This window comes from Heterodontus francisci, chromosome 42, assembly GCF_036365525.1.
Source record: "Heterodontus francisci isolate sHetFra1 chromosome 42, sHetFra1.hap1, whole genome shotgun sequence".
In the NCBI taxonomy this organism is placed as follows: domain Eukaryota; kingdom Metazoa; phylum Chordata; class Chondrichthyes; order Heterodontiformes; family Heterodontidae; genus Heterodontus; species Heterodontus francisci.
In genome coordinates, this window is record NC_090412.1 from 18,986,503 (window position 1) to 19,002,275 (window position 15,773).

Here is a 15,773-nt window from a genome sequence, read left to right on the forward strand (position 1 = left end):
GATTCCAGAGCTTGGGGCCTAGGCAGGTGAAGGCACAGCCAACAACGGTGGAGCAATTAAAATTGGGGATGCTACAGAGGCCAGAATAGAGGAGTGCAGATATCTTGGAAGGTTGTGGGGCTGGAAGAGATACCGAGATAGGGAGGGGCCAGGTTATGGAGGGATTTGAGGACAAGGATGAAAATTTTAAAGGGAGGTGTTGCATAATTGGTCAGCGAGCACGGGAGAGATGAATGACCGGGATTAAGTTATGAGTCATTAAATTATAGATTAAGGAGGACAATAGCCGAGTGGTAAAGATACCAGCTGACCAATTCTGAGGGAGTTCCAATATCATCTTTACAAATTGACTCCAGTCCTAAAGTACGGAATTGACTCTTAAATATCTCCTTGGATGGGCAGTAAATCTTGCTTTGTCGGTGTTGTCTACACCCCTCGAACCAATAATAACATTTTTAACTTGACATTTTATTTATCCATTTATTCATTTTTAACTCTATTTTGATATATTGGATGGTTCGAGTAGGCGTATCATGTAAAACTTAGCAACATTAAAAGAGAGGGAGTTTCTCCTGTAGAATGGTTCAACAAAGGGTGCACCAATACATTAATATTCTTTAACTTTAACTCAATATGTGAAGTGTTACCAATTTGGTTGATATTTAGAATACAGGAGATGTGGAACATGGAGGATTCATTGAAGGAAACAATCGCCCGGGTGCTGTTTGCTAATCTTAAAAAGGCTGCAATTAATCAGAGAGTTGTTAACTATAACCTGAAAATACCCGTAGACCCTTAAGAGAGGACTGAGATACAATGAGGCGGAACTTCCACCCACCTCTTTAACCTCACCTAACCCCATCTTAAATTGCAAGAGTGGGGTCATTTGAACTGCCAAGGGTCGGTCCACATCTTGATACGCTGCAGGCACTTATAAAAACAAAGCATGAGCAATTTGCACAAGACCAGGTTGCCATGATTAGCAGAGATTTGTATACCCTGCTCCCTTTTACCAGACACAACACAAATGATCCCCGATATAATCTGAAAATATGCTCGCTGTGTAACAGTCCAGGTAATCAGATGCTGTCTTCCTTCTGCAGCACAACAGGTGCCGTATCTCAGTCAGAAATTCACCCCTCCTCGAGAGAAAGATGCAGATATTTGGGCCTGCGGAATATGACGTCAGGTCAAAGTGATGTGACTGGTAAGTTCAGAAGAGCCTTCTCATATTACTCACATTGCCTGCTATGTCGTGAAGGAGGGGCAATTTTATGAGCTGCTTCTGACATGGCGTCTCACCTGTTGGGAGTGTACATTGGCATTCAGATACGTGCCCACATTCCCAATATACAATCATGTGTCCTCCTGACAGATGGGGCTGTACCCCGGGAGTGCTAGTTTATAAAATTACCCCAGGATGTTCTTCTTTGTGTTCTGTTAGAAACATTCACAATATTTGCAAAAATTGCACACTATGAATCAAAATGGTGTGGAATGTGATCTTAAAGTGGGATATAGCTGGTGGTTGTTGCCCTTGTGCCTCTTTCTGGAAAGCAGCATTGTTATAACTTGCAAAATCATCTCATCCAATAATCATTGTTGTGCACTGCAGTACATGACTACAGTGAGGGATATTGTGATGTTGCACTGGCCAAACTCCAGAAATCTCATCAACATTGTGGTAACAGTGCCTGAAAATTATCTCCTCACTTAAATCTGGTGCACCATTGTGATCCTTAATGAATAGAATGGATTCCCCATCCTAATCCCCATCTCCATGTTGGCCCTTGGCAAAATCATCTGGAGAGATGGACCTGAAATTTCCACTTCAGGCAAAATCAGTGATCCGGGTGTAAATTCCGCTAGTTTTCAGAAGTGTTTTATTTTCCCAGGTTTCCGTTCGAAGTAACTACCGATTGTAAAATTTGCCAGGAACCAACCCAATTGTGCAGCATTTTAGAACTTAATATTTTAACCCTTTTTTCTTGAAACAATATTCCTTGATATATTTAAGAAGGGTAACTTGTCGCAGTGTGAATAATGCAGCTAAAAATGGGTTTGTCAAAAAAATTGAGTATTTTTAATCAGTGTCAATGCACGTGTGAGCCGTCTGATTGTAAATAACTGAAAATTACTTTAAATAAACTATAATGAAACACTTGCTGGTTTGTATCGGCGTACAGTAAGTTAGTTTCTTCATACATTTTTTAAAATTTAGAAGATTTTAAAATGTTCCTGTTAATGTTCCTGCACCTTAAAGATTCCTCGAAGGCCCACAAACGAGAGCATTTAGTGGAAACTCGCCATGGCGATTAATTCAATCTGGGGGCATGGCAGTTTTGTGGGTAGGGCCAACATCTAGCACAATATTTTTTAAAACTATTGCAAAAGATTGTATCAACTTGCATTGTGCTGGTTGTAATTTGCACTTAAAAGTCTGCGATGATCGGACTCTCCAGGCCATGATGTCAGAGTCCAGGGTACGCTGAGGACACCCAGTTCGGGCTCACCAGCTCCTCTCTCAACCCCTCCACTGCCTCTGTGTTCTCAGACTGCTTCTTCAACATCCTGACCTGTATGAACCGCAATTTCCTCCAATTAAACATTGGGAAGGCTGACGCCGTTATCTTCAGCCCCTCCACAAACTTTGTTCCCTCGGCCTTGATTCCATCTGCCTCCGTGGAAATACTCAGCAGCTCAGGCAACATTTGTGGAGGGAGAAACAGAGTTAACGTTTCAGGTCAATGACCTTACACCTGAAATGTTAACCTGTTTCTCGCTCAATTATTCCAATGCTCATCTGGCCGGCCTCCCATCTTCTGCCCAGTGTACCCGTCAATTAATTTTCGGAGCGCGTGTTTAAGTGCGTGGCCCCTTTATAAGTATTTTTGCACCTGCTGTACGCGCAGTAGCTTAAAGGGGCTGACTTGTGCGCGGCCTACGTGGGAACTTTCAGGTTGCTGTGTAGCCACGAGGTTTGGGGGAAGCCTTGCTTCCATTCTACTTAACGTCATTGAAAACTCTGCTGCACAAACCCGAACTTGCACCAGGCCCTGTTCACCACTCACACCTGTGCTCAATGACCTACACCTCCTTTTTAGAATGGTCATCCTCTTGTTCAAATCGCTCAATGGCCTTGCCCCTTGCTATCTCCGTAGCCTCCTCCAGCTCTATAACTCTGCAGGAACTCTGCAGTTCTCCAATTCAGGCCTCCACCATCCCCACTTCCTTCACTTCATCATTGGCGGGCCTGCCTCCAGCTGGCTATGTCCTGAGCTCTGGAATTCCCTCTCTAAACTCTTTCCTCTTCTCCACCTTTTTCCTTCTCCAAGGCGCTCCTTAAGACCGACCTCTGACCAAGCTTTTTGTCACCGGGTTGGATTTTACCGGGCCGCCGATGTCAGGCTCTGAGGCAGGCGGGTGATAGATGATGGTGCTGGCAGAGGCCCACCACGGAGCTCGACGCCAGGAGAGCCCGGCCTGATCTCCCGATGGCTGCAAGGCTCCGTGGCAGGACCTGAATATGTAAATCAATAAAATGAATAAATTTAAATAGACTCACCTCCTGTCTTCCGGGCCCACCACGATCTTCAGTGCAGTGGCCGGCTGGGGAAAGCTGGCGTGACCCTGGCTGGGAAGGGGAGGAGTTAAGATTTTCAGTGTGGGGAACCAGGTCAAATAAACATAATGAGTGTAGGGAATAGTGGAAAGGACAGAACTTTAAACTTTGTGTAATCTGGGGTCGGGGTGGGGGGGAATGGTCAGATTTAAGTGTTTGGGGGGGGGGGTGTGGAGGGCAAATACTTCATGTAATTGTTATTGGGGGGAAGGAGTGAGAAAGGGGCATTAGAAATTTATTTGATAAATTTTGGGGGGAATACTTTAAAAATTCAAATATGCCAGCTTTTGATGCCATTGCTGGCGTCAGACAGCTCGCCCCCTTCTATGTGATTGAGAGCGGTGGGCCGCTTCGGCTGATTTAAATGAGCCGCCGCGAGGGAGATCTCTGCGATTATTCTAATATCTCCTCCTTTGGCTTGCTGTCAGCTTTTGTCCAATTACACTCCTGATACTAAAGACCTGATTATGGTGGGAGTAGCTTCTTCTGTAAGCATAATGCAACCACTTGCATTCATATAGCACCTTTAATGTCATAATGTCATAAAACATCCCAAGGTTCGTCTCAAGAGCATATTGGGATAAAAATCAACACCGAGCCAAAGAAAGAGACATTAGAGCGTGGAGGTAGACTTTATCAGTGTCTTAAAAGGAAGAGAGAGCGGCAGAGAGGTTTATCGAGGGAATTCCAGGGCTTAGGGCCTACATGACTGAAGGAATAGCACAAAAGTTAAGGCAAAGGAAGTGGAGGATCCACAAAAGACCAGAGCTGAGACATGTGTAGTCAGCGATTCCATTCACTTTTAACTGTAGTATGGAGTGTTGGTGTTGCTTTATTTCTGGCAGCTCACAAGTACCTTTTATTCACAGGTGCATTAGTGAACAAAACGGACACCGAGCTGACTATACCTGAGAGGGAGATTATTTTTGTTAACCTGAAGAAAGATCCCAAAGTTGGTTTTGGTATGTGAGATAATCGATTTTCACTTTAATGGATCTTCTTATTGGCCTAAAAGTTACTGTAAAAAAAAAAATGGCGTGGCTAACCCCACTCGTCGTTATTTATGCATAAATGCTGCAACAACTTCAGGCAAGGCAGATCCACAATTGAACACAGAAATCCAAACGTTGTTATCCGGGTTGCACTGCTCTGCCGTTAGCTTCGTGAAAACGCCACCTTGCAGTTGGGTCGCTATTCAAATGCAGTCAATGGCATGAAGTTTCTGTACCTGCATGGTAGGTACAAACAAAACTTGCCCCAGAAAGTTAGGGCTTGTTCATTTCAGTCTAAGTACCCTTTCAATGGCGTGGCATGTATTAACTACTGCCAGTCAACCTCTCTAGCACTGTAAATGAATGATTACATTCAGCTTTCAATGGTTGTTCAATGGAGATCATTTTTAAAAATACCTTTTCACTTTTGCTTTCTGTCTCTTTTCTTGCTCTCTTCGTGCAATTTTTCTTTCCCTGTCTTCATTTATTTTTCCGTAGCTGATTTCACGTTGAATTCACTATTCTAAATTATACATTCTTGTTCAGACCCTGCCCTGTTTGTTTCACAATCCTTCAAATCTGATTGGTTAAAAAGATGCACAGTTGCTTGCCTTGTTCAGTCGGATCCCCGATGCCCTGAAGAGGATGCCGTGCTGCTTCCATCTTGCACTTCCAGCACTTCCAGTTGCAGGGCAAAATATTGTTGCCATTAAACGGGCAGGGCCAAGTCTGACTAGCAGCGGGCACTGTTCTTTGGCTTGTCACAGCAATTTTTCGGTCAATAATTTCTGCTCATTTACACATTGCAGTGTTAAGAACAGAAAATATTCATAGACTGGGAAAAGGCCAATCATCCCATCAAGCTCAACTCTTGTGTAATCCATTTTATAATTGACTTGACTGATTTAATCTCCAGGGGAACAGTTTTACCAACTTCACAGAATCACAGAATAATAAAGTGCAGAAGAGGCCCTTCGGCCCATCGGGTCTGCACCGATGCATTAAAACACCTGAACTGTCTACCTAATCCCATTTGCCAGCACTTGGCCCATAGCCTTGAATGTTATGACGTGCCAAGTGCTCATCCAGGTACTTTTTAAAGGATGTGAGGCAACCTGCATCTACCACCCTCCCATTTCTAAAAAAATAACCATTTCATCAAACATCCTTGGGCTCTTGTATTACTTATTATAAGATCTCCATCATTCTAACACCTCATATCCTGCACAGCTCTTGATTATCTTAACCTGCACATATCATTGTAATCTTTCATTACCCACTTATTCATCCATCTCTTGTTTTCAAGTTGCTGATTGACATGGCATTAAGTGCTTTAGATGAGAGTATGTCCCACACATCAACAAGATTCCTTTTATTCTAGAGCTGTACTGTCTTTTACGAAGTTTATATTCATGTCCTCCAGCTCAACACACCTAGTCTAGAAAAAATAATCATCGATTGGATCCATTCTCCTCCATTTAGTAAACATGCATTAAGTCACATCTCATTGTAATCAGAATAGAACAGGGTAAATCTTTGCACAGAATCTGGTTCATTTTTGACGGCAAATCATCTTTTTAAGAATCACATTGACTGTTACCCAATCGAATAAAGTGCTGGGCAATTATTTTATGTAATTGTTTGTAGGTCCATGAACATTTCACTGTAAAGTTACTTTTTTTTCTTGGGATTCCTGTTTCTGTTGGGGGTTTGGTGATCTTTTAAACAGTGGCAAGTTTAATATATTTTTCTTTCACTGAAACCTTTAATGTGCAATGACCTCACCTCTGAGCCTTTGGGTAAATCAGCCTGTGACTAAATTGATTGATTGCTATATGCCTCTCTCGAGGCCCAGTCAGATTTATGGTTATTTGTCTCAACTGGATTATATATCTGGTAAAACAATGAATACGTTTTTTTTAAAAATACATCAGATATACAGATGATGATATTTAATGTGCATGGATGTCCACCTTTTGTAAACTAGCACTTTCTTTTTGAGGATCTGTACTAGTAAGTATCGATGATGAAACATTTGCCATCAGGCCGCTGAGTGATTTATTAAAGTCATGATTGAGCTGATAGACTCTGTTGTAGATTACACAGCTGCACTAACACACTGCACTATTCAACGTGTCAAAATGCAAACACCCCAAGTGTGATTCATTTACCTTGGATTAAAATTGTGACCTGTTTTAATGATCTCCCTCATAAAAATAAACACAGCTCCACAGGGTAGGGCTCCAACCAGGCATTAGGCTAAGTTAAACGGGAAAAAAAATCTGAGAATAACTCAGAGCTCATTCTCAGACTAAGTACTTCCTTTTAGCTGGTGAGGTTCAACAAGGAGCCACGGACTAGTTCTGGTGATGTGAAAAAACGAGGAGACATTAAAGGCCCAATTTTAGCTTTTGAGGGCAGGGTGGGGAGTAGGAGGAGTGCTGTGAGGTGGGTGGCAAACCATCCCAATCTTGGCAGCGTGAGGACCAAAAGATGTTCACTCCCAAGCCCCATCTGCATAGGTCCCATCGTCTGCTGCCCAGATCTGGTGAGAAGTGTTTGGCAGGCGGAAATGGAATGTCGGGCGGCAGGACACTGCCACCGGGGACTGAAGGTACAGTAAGGCACTTGGGTAAGTTGCTATGAGGGATTTTGGGCCTCACAATCCAGGAGGAAGGGTGAGGAAAGTCCAGTGCAGAGGAGGCCGAAACATTGCTTGTGGGGTCCAGAGACACTCCTGCTTCCCTGCTCCGGCTCCATTTGCTAAAATCAAACAAAATCAAATCACTTACTTTGAAGGCGACTTCTGACACAACTTCTCTTCCCGTTAGTTTGGCTTGGCAGGAATGACACAATAGCTTTCCCGCATGGGCTTCCTGTTAAAATGGCAGTTGGCCACTGATGATGTCAGATCTGCACATTTAATGAAGGACCCTGCTTGCTTTCTGGCAGTAAACCTGAGCTAACACTTTAGTTAATAACCTAAAGACCTATTGCAATGCTTCAGCTGACGTTCCAGTGCAGTACTGAGGGAGTGCAGCATTGTTGGAGGTGCTGTCCTGTAAATAAATTATTAAATGGAGGTCCTGTCTGACTTGTTCAAAAATCCCATTTCAGAGTATTCTCGTCTCCTGGGCAACATTCCACAATAACCTACCACTAAAAAAAAGTGTTTAACTGGTCCTTCATCTCATTACTGTTCTGTTTTATTGATTCATTCTTGGAGTGAGGGCATTGCTAGTTGCAGGTTTCTGATATAACTGACTGGCTTCCATGTCAAAGAGAAGCTAAACATTAATCACATTTACATAAGACCGGGTTTCCTTCCACATAAGACGAGAGCCAACCAGTTGAATTTTTACAACAATCCCAAAGCTTCAAGATACTGATAGCAACTTTTTTAAAAAACTAAACGCAAGTTCTTAACTTACCATGGTAGGATTTCAAGTTGTGATTTTTGTTATTCATTCATGGGATGTGAGGGTCGTTGCAAGGTCAGCATTTATTGCCCATCCCTAATTCCCTTTGAGAAGGTAGTGGTGAGCCATCTTCTCGAACTGCTGCTGTTCATGGGTGTATGTACACCCATAGTGGTGTTAGGGAGGGTGTTCCTGGATTTTGACATGGCAACAGCGAAGGAATGGTGATATATTCCAACTTGGGTTGGTGTTTGACTTGGAGGGGAATTTTCAGGTGGTGGTGTTCCCATCTGCCTGCTGCCCTTGTTCTTCTTTGGAAGGTGCTGTCAAAGAAGCCTTAGTGAGTTGCTGAAGTGCATCTTGTAGATGATATACACTGCTGCCATGGTGTGCCGGTGATGGAGGGAGTGAATGTTGAAGTTGGTGGATGGGGTGTCGATCAAGCGGTCTGCTTTATCCTGGATGGTCTTGCGCTTCTTGGGTGTTGTTCAAGCTGCACTCATCCAGGCAAATGGACAGTATTCCATCACACTCCTGACTTGTGCCTTGTAGATGGTGGACAGAATCTGGGGAGTCAGGAGGTGAGTTACTCGCTGCAGAATTCCCAGCCTCTGACCTGCTCTTGTAGCCACAGAATGTGTGTTTCTGGTCAATGGTGACTCTCAGGATGTTGATGGTGGGGGATTCAATGATGCTAATATCACTGAATGTTAAGGGGAAATGGTTAAACTCTTGTTGGAGAGTTAGATTCTTTCTTGTTCTTTAAATTACTTGTCCAGTAATATAACCACTACACCATACCCTGTGTTTGTATGAGCTGCTGGCACAGAGTGGCTGCTGCATTTACCTACGGAATTAGTCACTGCACTTCAAAGTGTTCCACATGTGGAGTGCTTGGGATATATTGATGTAGTAAGGTGCTCTGTAAGCGCCATTGTTATAAATGAATGCAAGGATATGAGTAGACTCTTGACTTCAATATATCTTTCTTTGCAGGGTTTATGATTGTTGGAGGGGAGAGCACTGGGAGATTGGACCTGGGGATCTTTATTGCATCAGTCACACCAGGAGGCCCAGCGGACAAGGATGGACGTGTAACAGAAGGTGATGACTGATTCTTATAGAATGCATTTCATTATCAAGTACAGTTTCATGAAGACCTCCCTTTCATCATTCAAATGCATTTTCTGCTTCTGTGTCTTGAAGGGGGGCGTCTGATCTCAGTGAATAATGAGAGCTTGGAGGGAGTCACTTTCAGAACTGCAGCAGAGGTTCTACAGAATGCCCCCGATGAGGTGACACTAATCATTTCTCAGCCAAAAGGTATTCACACTATTTTGCATGTTGCTGTAACCAGGCTTGGAACAAACCCCTTATTGCTATGCTTGTATGAAATATGACATTTGTTAGTTTAGTTTAGAGATATAGCACTGAAACAGGCCCTTCGGCCCACCGAGTCTGTGCCGACCATCAACCACCCATTTATACTAACTCTACACTAATTCCATATTCCTACCACATCCCCACCTGTCCCTATATTCCCCTACCACCTACCTATACTAGGGGCAATTTATAACGGCCAATTTACCTATTAACCTGCAAGTCTTTTGGCATGTGGGAGGAAACCGGAGCACCCGGAGGAAACCCACGCAGACACAGGGAGAACTTGCAAACTCCACACAGGCAGTACCCAGAATTGAACCCGGGTTGCTGGAGCTGTGAGGCTGAGGTGCTCACCACTGTGCCACTGAAAGAACCAGAGGTGGAGATGAGGAGAATGTCTTTAGATGCAGCAAGTTGTCATGATCTGGAATACATGCCTGAATGGGCTGAATTGCAATAGTAAGCTTCAAAAGTGGAATTGGGTAAATACTTGAAGGGGAAATAATTGCAGGGCTCTGGGGACAGAGCAGAGTTATGGGACTAATAGGTTAGCTCTTTCTAAGAGCAAGGACAGGCAAAATGGGCCAAATGGCCTCCTACTATTTTGTACGATTCTGTGATTTAATGACAGTGTGAGAGATGAGGATAGGCTTTATCTGCGTGCCAGCTCTCTGCCAGCCGCAGGGGTCTGTCTGTCTGTCTCTTGTCCAAAGACCTCAAGAATGACAAGAGAAATGGGTTCAGACAATTTGACTACAATCCAGTACTGTCATCCTTGGCTTTGAACATGCATTAAAATAAAAATTAAACCATGAGAAAGAGCTTGGATCATAATGTGTAGTGGTTATGACCGGTGCCCCTTCCTTATTACCCTATGGCTGCTAAGTTGCATCTCATTTGTAAAGGAGATGCACTTATATTAGCCAAACGGTTCCTGAAAGCAAACCATCTTGGTCAAAGGCCTGTATGTCAGAGCTGAATTGAATAAGGGGCGGCACAATGATGCAGTGTCATTTGTTCTAGCCTAATTCTTGTTGCCCAACTGTAAGAAATTTGAGTGCATTACATTGCAGGGAAGAAAGCCCATCAATTTTGTCTAATGCCAGCAAAGGGAGATTGTGATGGTTTTCCAATTTGCACCCAAGCTGCATGAACACAAGCTTCGGTTGGCATGGTGCCCATGTGTGGTACCAGCCGTGCAGCGAGGCATCCTGACATCCAAGAAGGCTCAGATCCGAATTTGAATCGAACCCATTTGCTGGTGGAAAGTCTTTTCTGACACATCAAGTGGCTTGGGACAGTGATGATGATTGGCTGAAAAATATTGCTGTAATCCATTGTAGAAATGTATCATAACTCTCATTAAATTATACCTTTTTCCTTAACGTCTGCTCAAGAAATGGGCTATAGTTTTATGGCTGTCACATAACTAGCCATACTTTTTTGAATGACATTCGAATTGAGCTATTGTACATAGGGTGGGGAGACCACAGATAATCCTTATTGGATTTTTGACAGATTTGTAACATTATTAATTCTATTTTTCACAACTCTATCTTCTCCAAATGGTGGAATAATCTCCTTTATATACATGTGTTGGACAAACTGATTTACTATCAGGGTTTTGTGCAGAGATTCATAGAGAGGACAGCTGTTTTGTATTATTGATGAGTATTCAATATATTTATAGGGCCACGGACATCATGAGAACAAGTTTGGTAATTTTATTGTCGGAGGTGGGGAAATCCATGCCTTCTTTTCATCATCATCTTGTGACACGATGATGCATATCAAACCTGACTTTATTGTGTGTTTGTGACAAGTGAGAAAGGACACGCAAAACACCTCTTTCCATGAAGACGAGGCCCCCTTGCCCGCTAAGTCTTACAGCAGAAGGGGGAGAAAGAGAACACAAACTTAAAACCATCAACACATTAAAGGGAGGGTTAGGAGAATTTTTGTTCTTATCCGGAGAATGTCCAACCAGAAACAGAGAGGGAAGTAGATACAATAGCTTATAAAAGTGATGCGGGTAAATATTTGATAAAGCAACATGTAAAAGGTTTTGGGGAAATAAAGGTTAGAGAAATGAAACCAAGTCCTTCAGAGAGCTAGCACAGGGAAGATGGGCCAAATGGCCTCCTTGCATGCTATAAAATTCTGATTCTAATAAAAGTGGATCATATCTATTTACAGTGATTCTTACAAACTTCATATCTATAGTTTATATTTCAAGACAATACAGCCTCGTGATTGAAATCCATTTTGTGAATGAAATGTAAGACTTTACTCCCAGCCGAATTATTTGCCGCTTAATAACTTGTTAAAGCGTGTTTTTAGGCCTTTGTGAGACTGCACGGAAGGTTACTGCAAAATCAACGAGTAAAGTCAACAGCTCAGCGAGCTTACCCAACTGTTGGCATGGTAACTCACCTGCAACAGAGCAAGGCCTCAACCATGAAACATGTACACCTGAGGTGATTCCAGTGTCCAGTGTGCTATCTGCTCAAGGCCAAGCAGTGGAAATGAAGGTAAGCCCAGGTCAACAAGCAGGAAGATAAAAGTATCTTGGGGCAAAATTTAAAGCCTGTACTTCAATAAATGTATTTTGCAACTGTGTGTGTCCCAGCTTTTGATTTGCTGCCCATTCGCTTTAACTGGTGGTAAATTTAAGGCTGGTGAGCACAGAAGCAGAAAATCCTGACCGTAAGCAGCTCATCATTTCCAACTTTGTTTCCAATGTTTTCAATAGTTGTGTAATTGCTCTAATTCGTGTTTGTGCGAAACTATCAGGCATGGTGGACAGGATTTCACTGTGGGCTTCTGAACCCCTCCACCCCGGTCAGGCTCAAACAGGAGTCAGAAGCCCACAATGTTTGGCGAACAGTCACTCACCTGTGATTTTCCCTGAATTGGCCAATTAATAGCCAGGAGACGACCTTGTCATTCAAGTAAGGATGGCGTGCGGACTCTCAAAGATGGAGTTTGGAAGCAGCAAGAACATGCCTCGGCAGGTGAGTGAGGGAGAGGGAAGTGGTGGTGGGGGGGGGGTGGGGGGCGTGGGGGGAGGCCCTCGAAAGCTTCCTGGAGCGATGCCGCAACCCCACCCCCAGTCTGCCACTGGGCGGTAGTTGCACTGTCCCACGCCGCCTGCAGGGACCTGGAGGCTAACTGGAAAATCAGAGTCAGCCTCCCACATTTGGCCTTAAGTAGCCATTAACAGGGTCTATTGGCGACCCGCCACTTGCAGGCAGGGAGCCCTTCCCCGATCCTGTCTCCGGTAAAATGGCCCTGGGAACCAGCACACCAGCTGGGCCTAAAAATTGAGTAAAGTGTCTTAGTTCTGATCATTGTTAAGAGTAAGGAGGTCGCAATAGTTTTTGCAACCAATCCCTCTTCAAGTAAAATGCAGAATGTCGAAGACCTTTTATTCACTTACAGGATGTGGGTGTTGCTGGCAAGGCCATAATTGCCCTTGAGAAGGTAGTAATGATCTGCCTTCTTGCCAACTGAGTGGCTTGAGTCAATCACGTTCTTGTATTGTTGGTCAGGAGTCACATAGACCAGACCCGAAGGATATTAGTTCAACAAATGGATTTTTCTAACAATCCGCTAATTACACGGTCACCATTACTGATTACTTATTATTCCAGATTGATTTAATTAACTGAATTTAAATTACTGTGCGGCCTTCGTGGGATTGGAACTCGCGGGCTGATTTTTCCCAGTTGGGTCTCAATTCCGACGTTAGGATGAATTTCAGGTTGAGAACCTGGAAGTGGTCTCGGCAGGATGACAGATGCGATCTTCCCGGAGATGGCTAATTAAGAGGCAGCCTCCGGGAGCCCTGTCCAAATAGGGACGGCTGCTAGGTTCCAGGGTCAGGTGGTCCCTTCAGCCTGGCCTGTGGGTAGGGCTGTTGGCCGCCTTCACAATGCAGGCAATGCCTGGCCCTCAGCAGGAGCGGTAGCGTCGCCAGGGAGGCACCTTCAGTGGCTCTGATGGCAGCAGGACAAGCATTAGATGAGACATTAGTCTCCATTCATGCCTGCTGCCTGCGGGCAGATCCCCTTTGTGAATTACTGCCGGAGAATAAATCTAAACCCTCAAATGTGTTGCCACTTGGACCTCCTGCTGTGAAGCCGCCTCTGATCCATTTTTGGGCTCCTGGCACAGTGGGGGTCGGTGCCCTGTCAGGAAAATCTCTCGCAACTTGGAAAATTGAAGATAAGTGGCTCATTACGCTTCTTAACTGGATTCCCGCTGCTGCCAGGCAGATGTCTGTCGAACCCACTAGTCTGCCTCTGGGAAAGGCGACAGAGGCAGTAACTCATCAGAGAGCCAACCCGGCACGCATCTTTACAAATTTCCTCATGACCCCGCCTCCAAAGCCACTTCTGCGGACCTGGGAAAATTCAGCCCGATGTTTCCAGATCATCAGTCCACTAACATAACCACTCGGCTACCATTCCCGTTTGCCTTTCCCAGCAAGTTGCTAACAAAGTTGCCGATAGATTGATAAAGAACACGGCTGAGTAAAATGGATGAGTTTAAGTCTACGGTCAGTGTCTCAGTGGTTATGCGTCAAATGCAGTTGCGTGATCCACTGCCGTTGGCTAACTTACTGTGAAGAGGGAGTCAGGTGTGTAAATCTTTCCTGGAATTATACAGCCTCTGCATCACCAAGACCCCTCCTTCCCGCCCCCACCCCCCTGTAGTGCCTCCTCATGGAGACACATGGCAACTAGGCACCCTACGGCCCTAGGCTGAACTGCAGGGGATCTTGGAGGAACCTTGGCCCTTAAAGATACGATCGGAGTGTGGACACGCCCTGGCATCCATCAACCAGGTCACAGCTATGGGTCAAATAGTACCGACTGCCTTGTGGGTCCGGCTCAGGAGAATCAAAGGCACTGGAATGGAGTCCTATAGGCGGCCGCCGATGCCTTTTAGCAAGCACCTTCTGCAACTCCTGCAACCAAGTGGGCTCCAGACGTTGTGGGGGATGGGGGGGGGGCCCTTCCTCTGGATTCAGTCTATAAGGTCGAGGGGGAGATGTAGATGCCGGGCAAGTCTGTATCTCCAAGTCCTGTGCTATGCAGCCAAAAAACAAATGGAGAGGACACTTCAACCTTAAGACCTCAAAGTTCTGACACTGCACTCCCATCCTCTATCACCAATCAATCAAGGCTATAGTCGGGACTGCATTGGGGACCATACACAGTTACCCCACAAAAGTACAATGAGTGGAGTGGAGGCTACAGGATATAAATATAGTCGTAATACTGTGACATAAATTAGACATAAATATTAATGTTAATGCTTTTAGATCTCACATACAACTTCAACTCTTTCATTTTATATCGTACTAAACCTGTCCACTGCTGCGACACCTGGAGCATGCTCGAGATGCCAGTTTCATTCCTTTTCTGGATAATCACTGTTTTTTTTTAATTTAGGAAATTTAACTCATTTCCGCAGTTGAGCAGGAGGATATTTACTCCTCTGGCTGCTGCCACTCACTGTTTGAATTGCTTGTGATGTGAATACCAGCGCAAGAAAGAGATGACAATGGTGCTCCTGTAAAGTGCTCTTGGATATTTTACTATATTAAATACAACTTCTTGTTGGCATTCTGGGTGTATGTCCAGTCTAACAGCAGCACTGTTGGCCTACCTCAGTCTTGCGCTGAGGCAGAAGTCGCCTAAATACAGAATAAGCTTCAGCACATTTGTTGCTGGTCAGATCTTCTTAAATCCCACCACTGCTCCATTCTGGATTTGCTGCTGAATGTGTTCCTCTGAGAAATCAACCAGACTTCAAAAAATGCTTTGGTTGTACACTGCTAGAAACAAATTATCTGGTCATTTATCTCATTGCTGATTGTATGGCGTTAGTTTGCTCAAAACGGGTGCCACATCGCCCCTCTTAACAGCACCTGATGGCACATCATAAGTACATAATTGGCTGTGAAAGGCGCTATACGAATCCAGGAACATTACACAGGTAATCACCAGTCAGCCTGGACATACCATCAGAATGTGACATCTGTTCCTTGTGCTGTTATTCAAAACACAAGCAAGTCAAACCATGAGGGGAAGCAGGAGAAGGGACAAGAAACTTTCTCTTCAATAACAGGGCAACTGAGTGGAATTTCCTTAATTTTAAATAGCACCGTGAGTATCCGGGAGAGGAATGTAAATGGCATCTCTTGTACGCTGCAGGTGACCTTGATGTCTGCCACGACTGGACTAGTTTGGTCTCAGTTCTCATCCGGGAACATAAACTTGTCTGTTAGATGCTGGCTGACATTTTCTGTCTTTGTTTTATTTTCGGTCTCATTTAGTGCCATGCAGT

At 44.3% G+C, this 15,773-nt stretch overlaps 1 protein-coding gene across 10 annotated transcripts in view; it reads left to right on the top strand.

Annotated features, from left to right (window-relative positions):
• ptpn20 (protein tyrosine phosphatase non-receptor type 20) overlaps positions 1 to 15,773 on the top strand; it is a 332,558-nt gene that overhangs the window by 176,997 nt on the left and 139,788 nt on the right. For all 10 annotated transcript variants that reach the window (XM_068020703.1, XM_068020704.1, XM_068020701.1 and 7 more), the window contains 5 exons: positions 1,104 to 1,207; positions 4,492 to 4,584; positions 9,030 to 9,137; positions 9,240 to 9,356; positions 11,757 to 11,947. In XM_068020703.1, the coding sequence (XP_067876804.1) occupies positions 1,104 to 1,207; positions 4,492 to 4,584; positions 9,030 to 9,137; positions 9,240 to 9,356; positions 11,757 to 11,947 (613 nt within the window). The remainder of the gene's footprint in view (positions 1 to 1,103; positions 1,208 to 4,491; positions 4,585 to 9,029; positions 9,138 to 9,239; positions 9,357 to 11,756; positions 11,948 to 15,773) is intronic.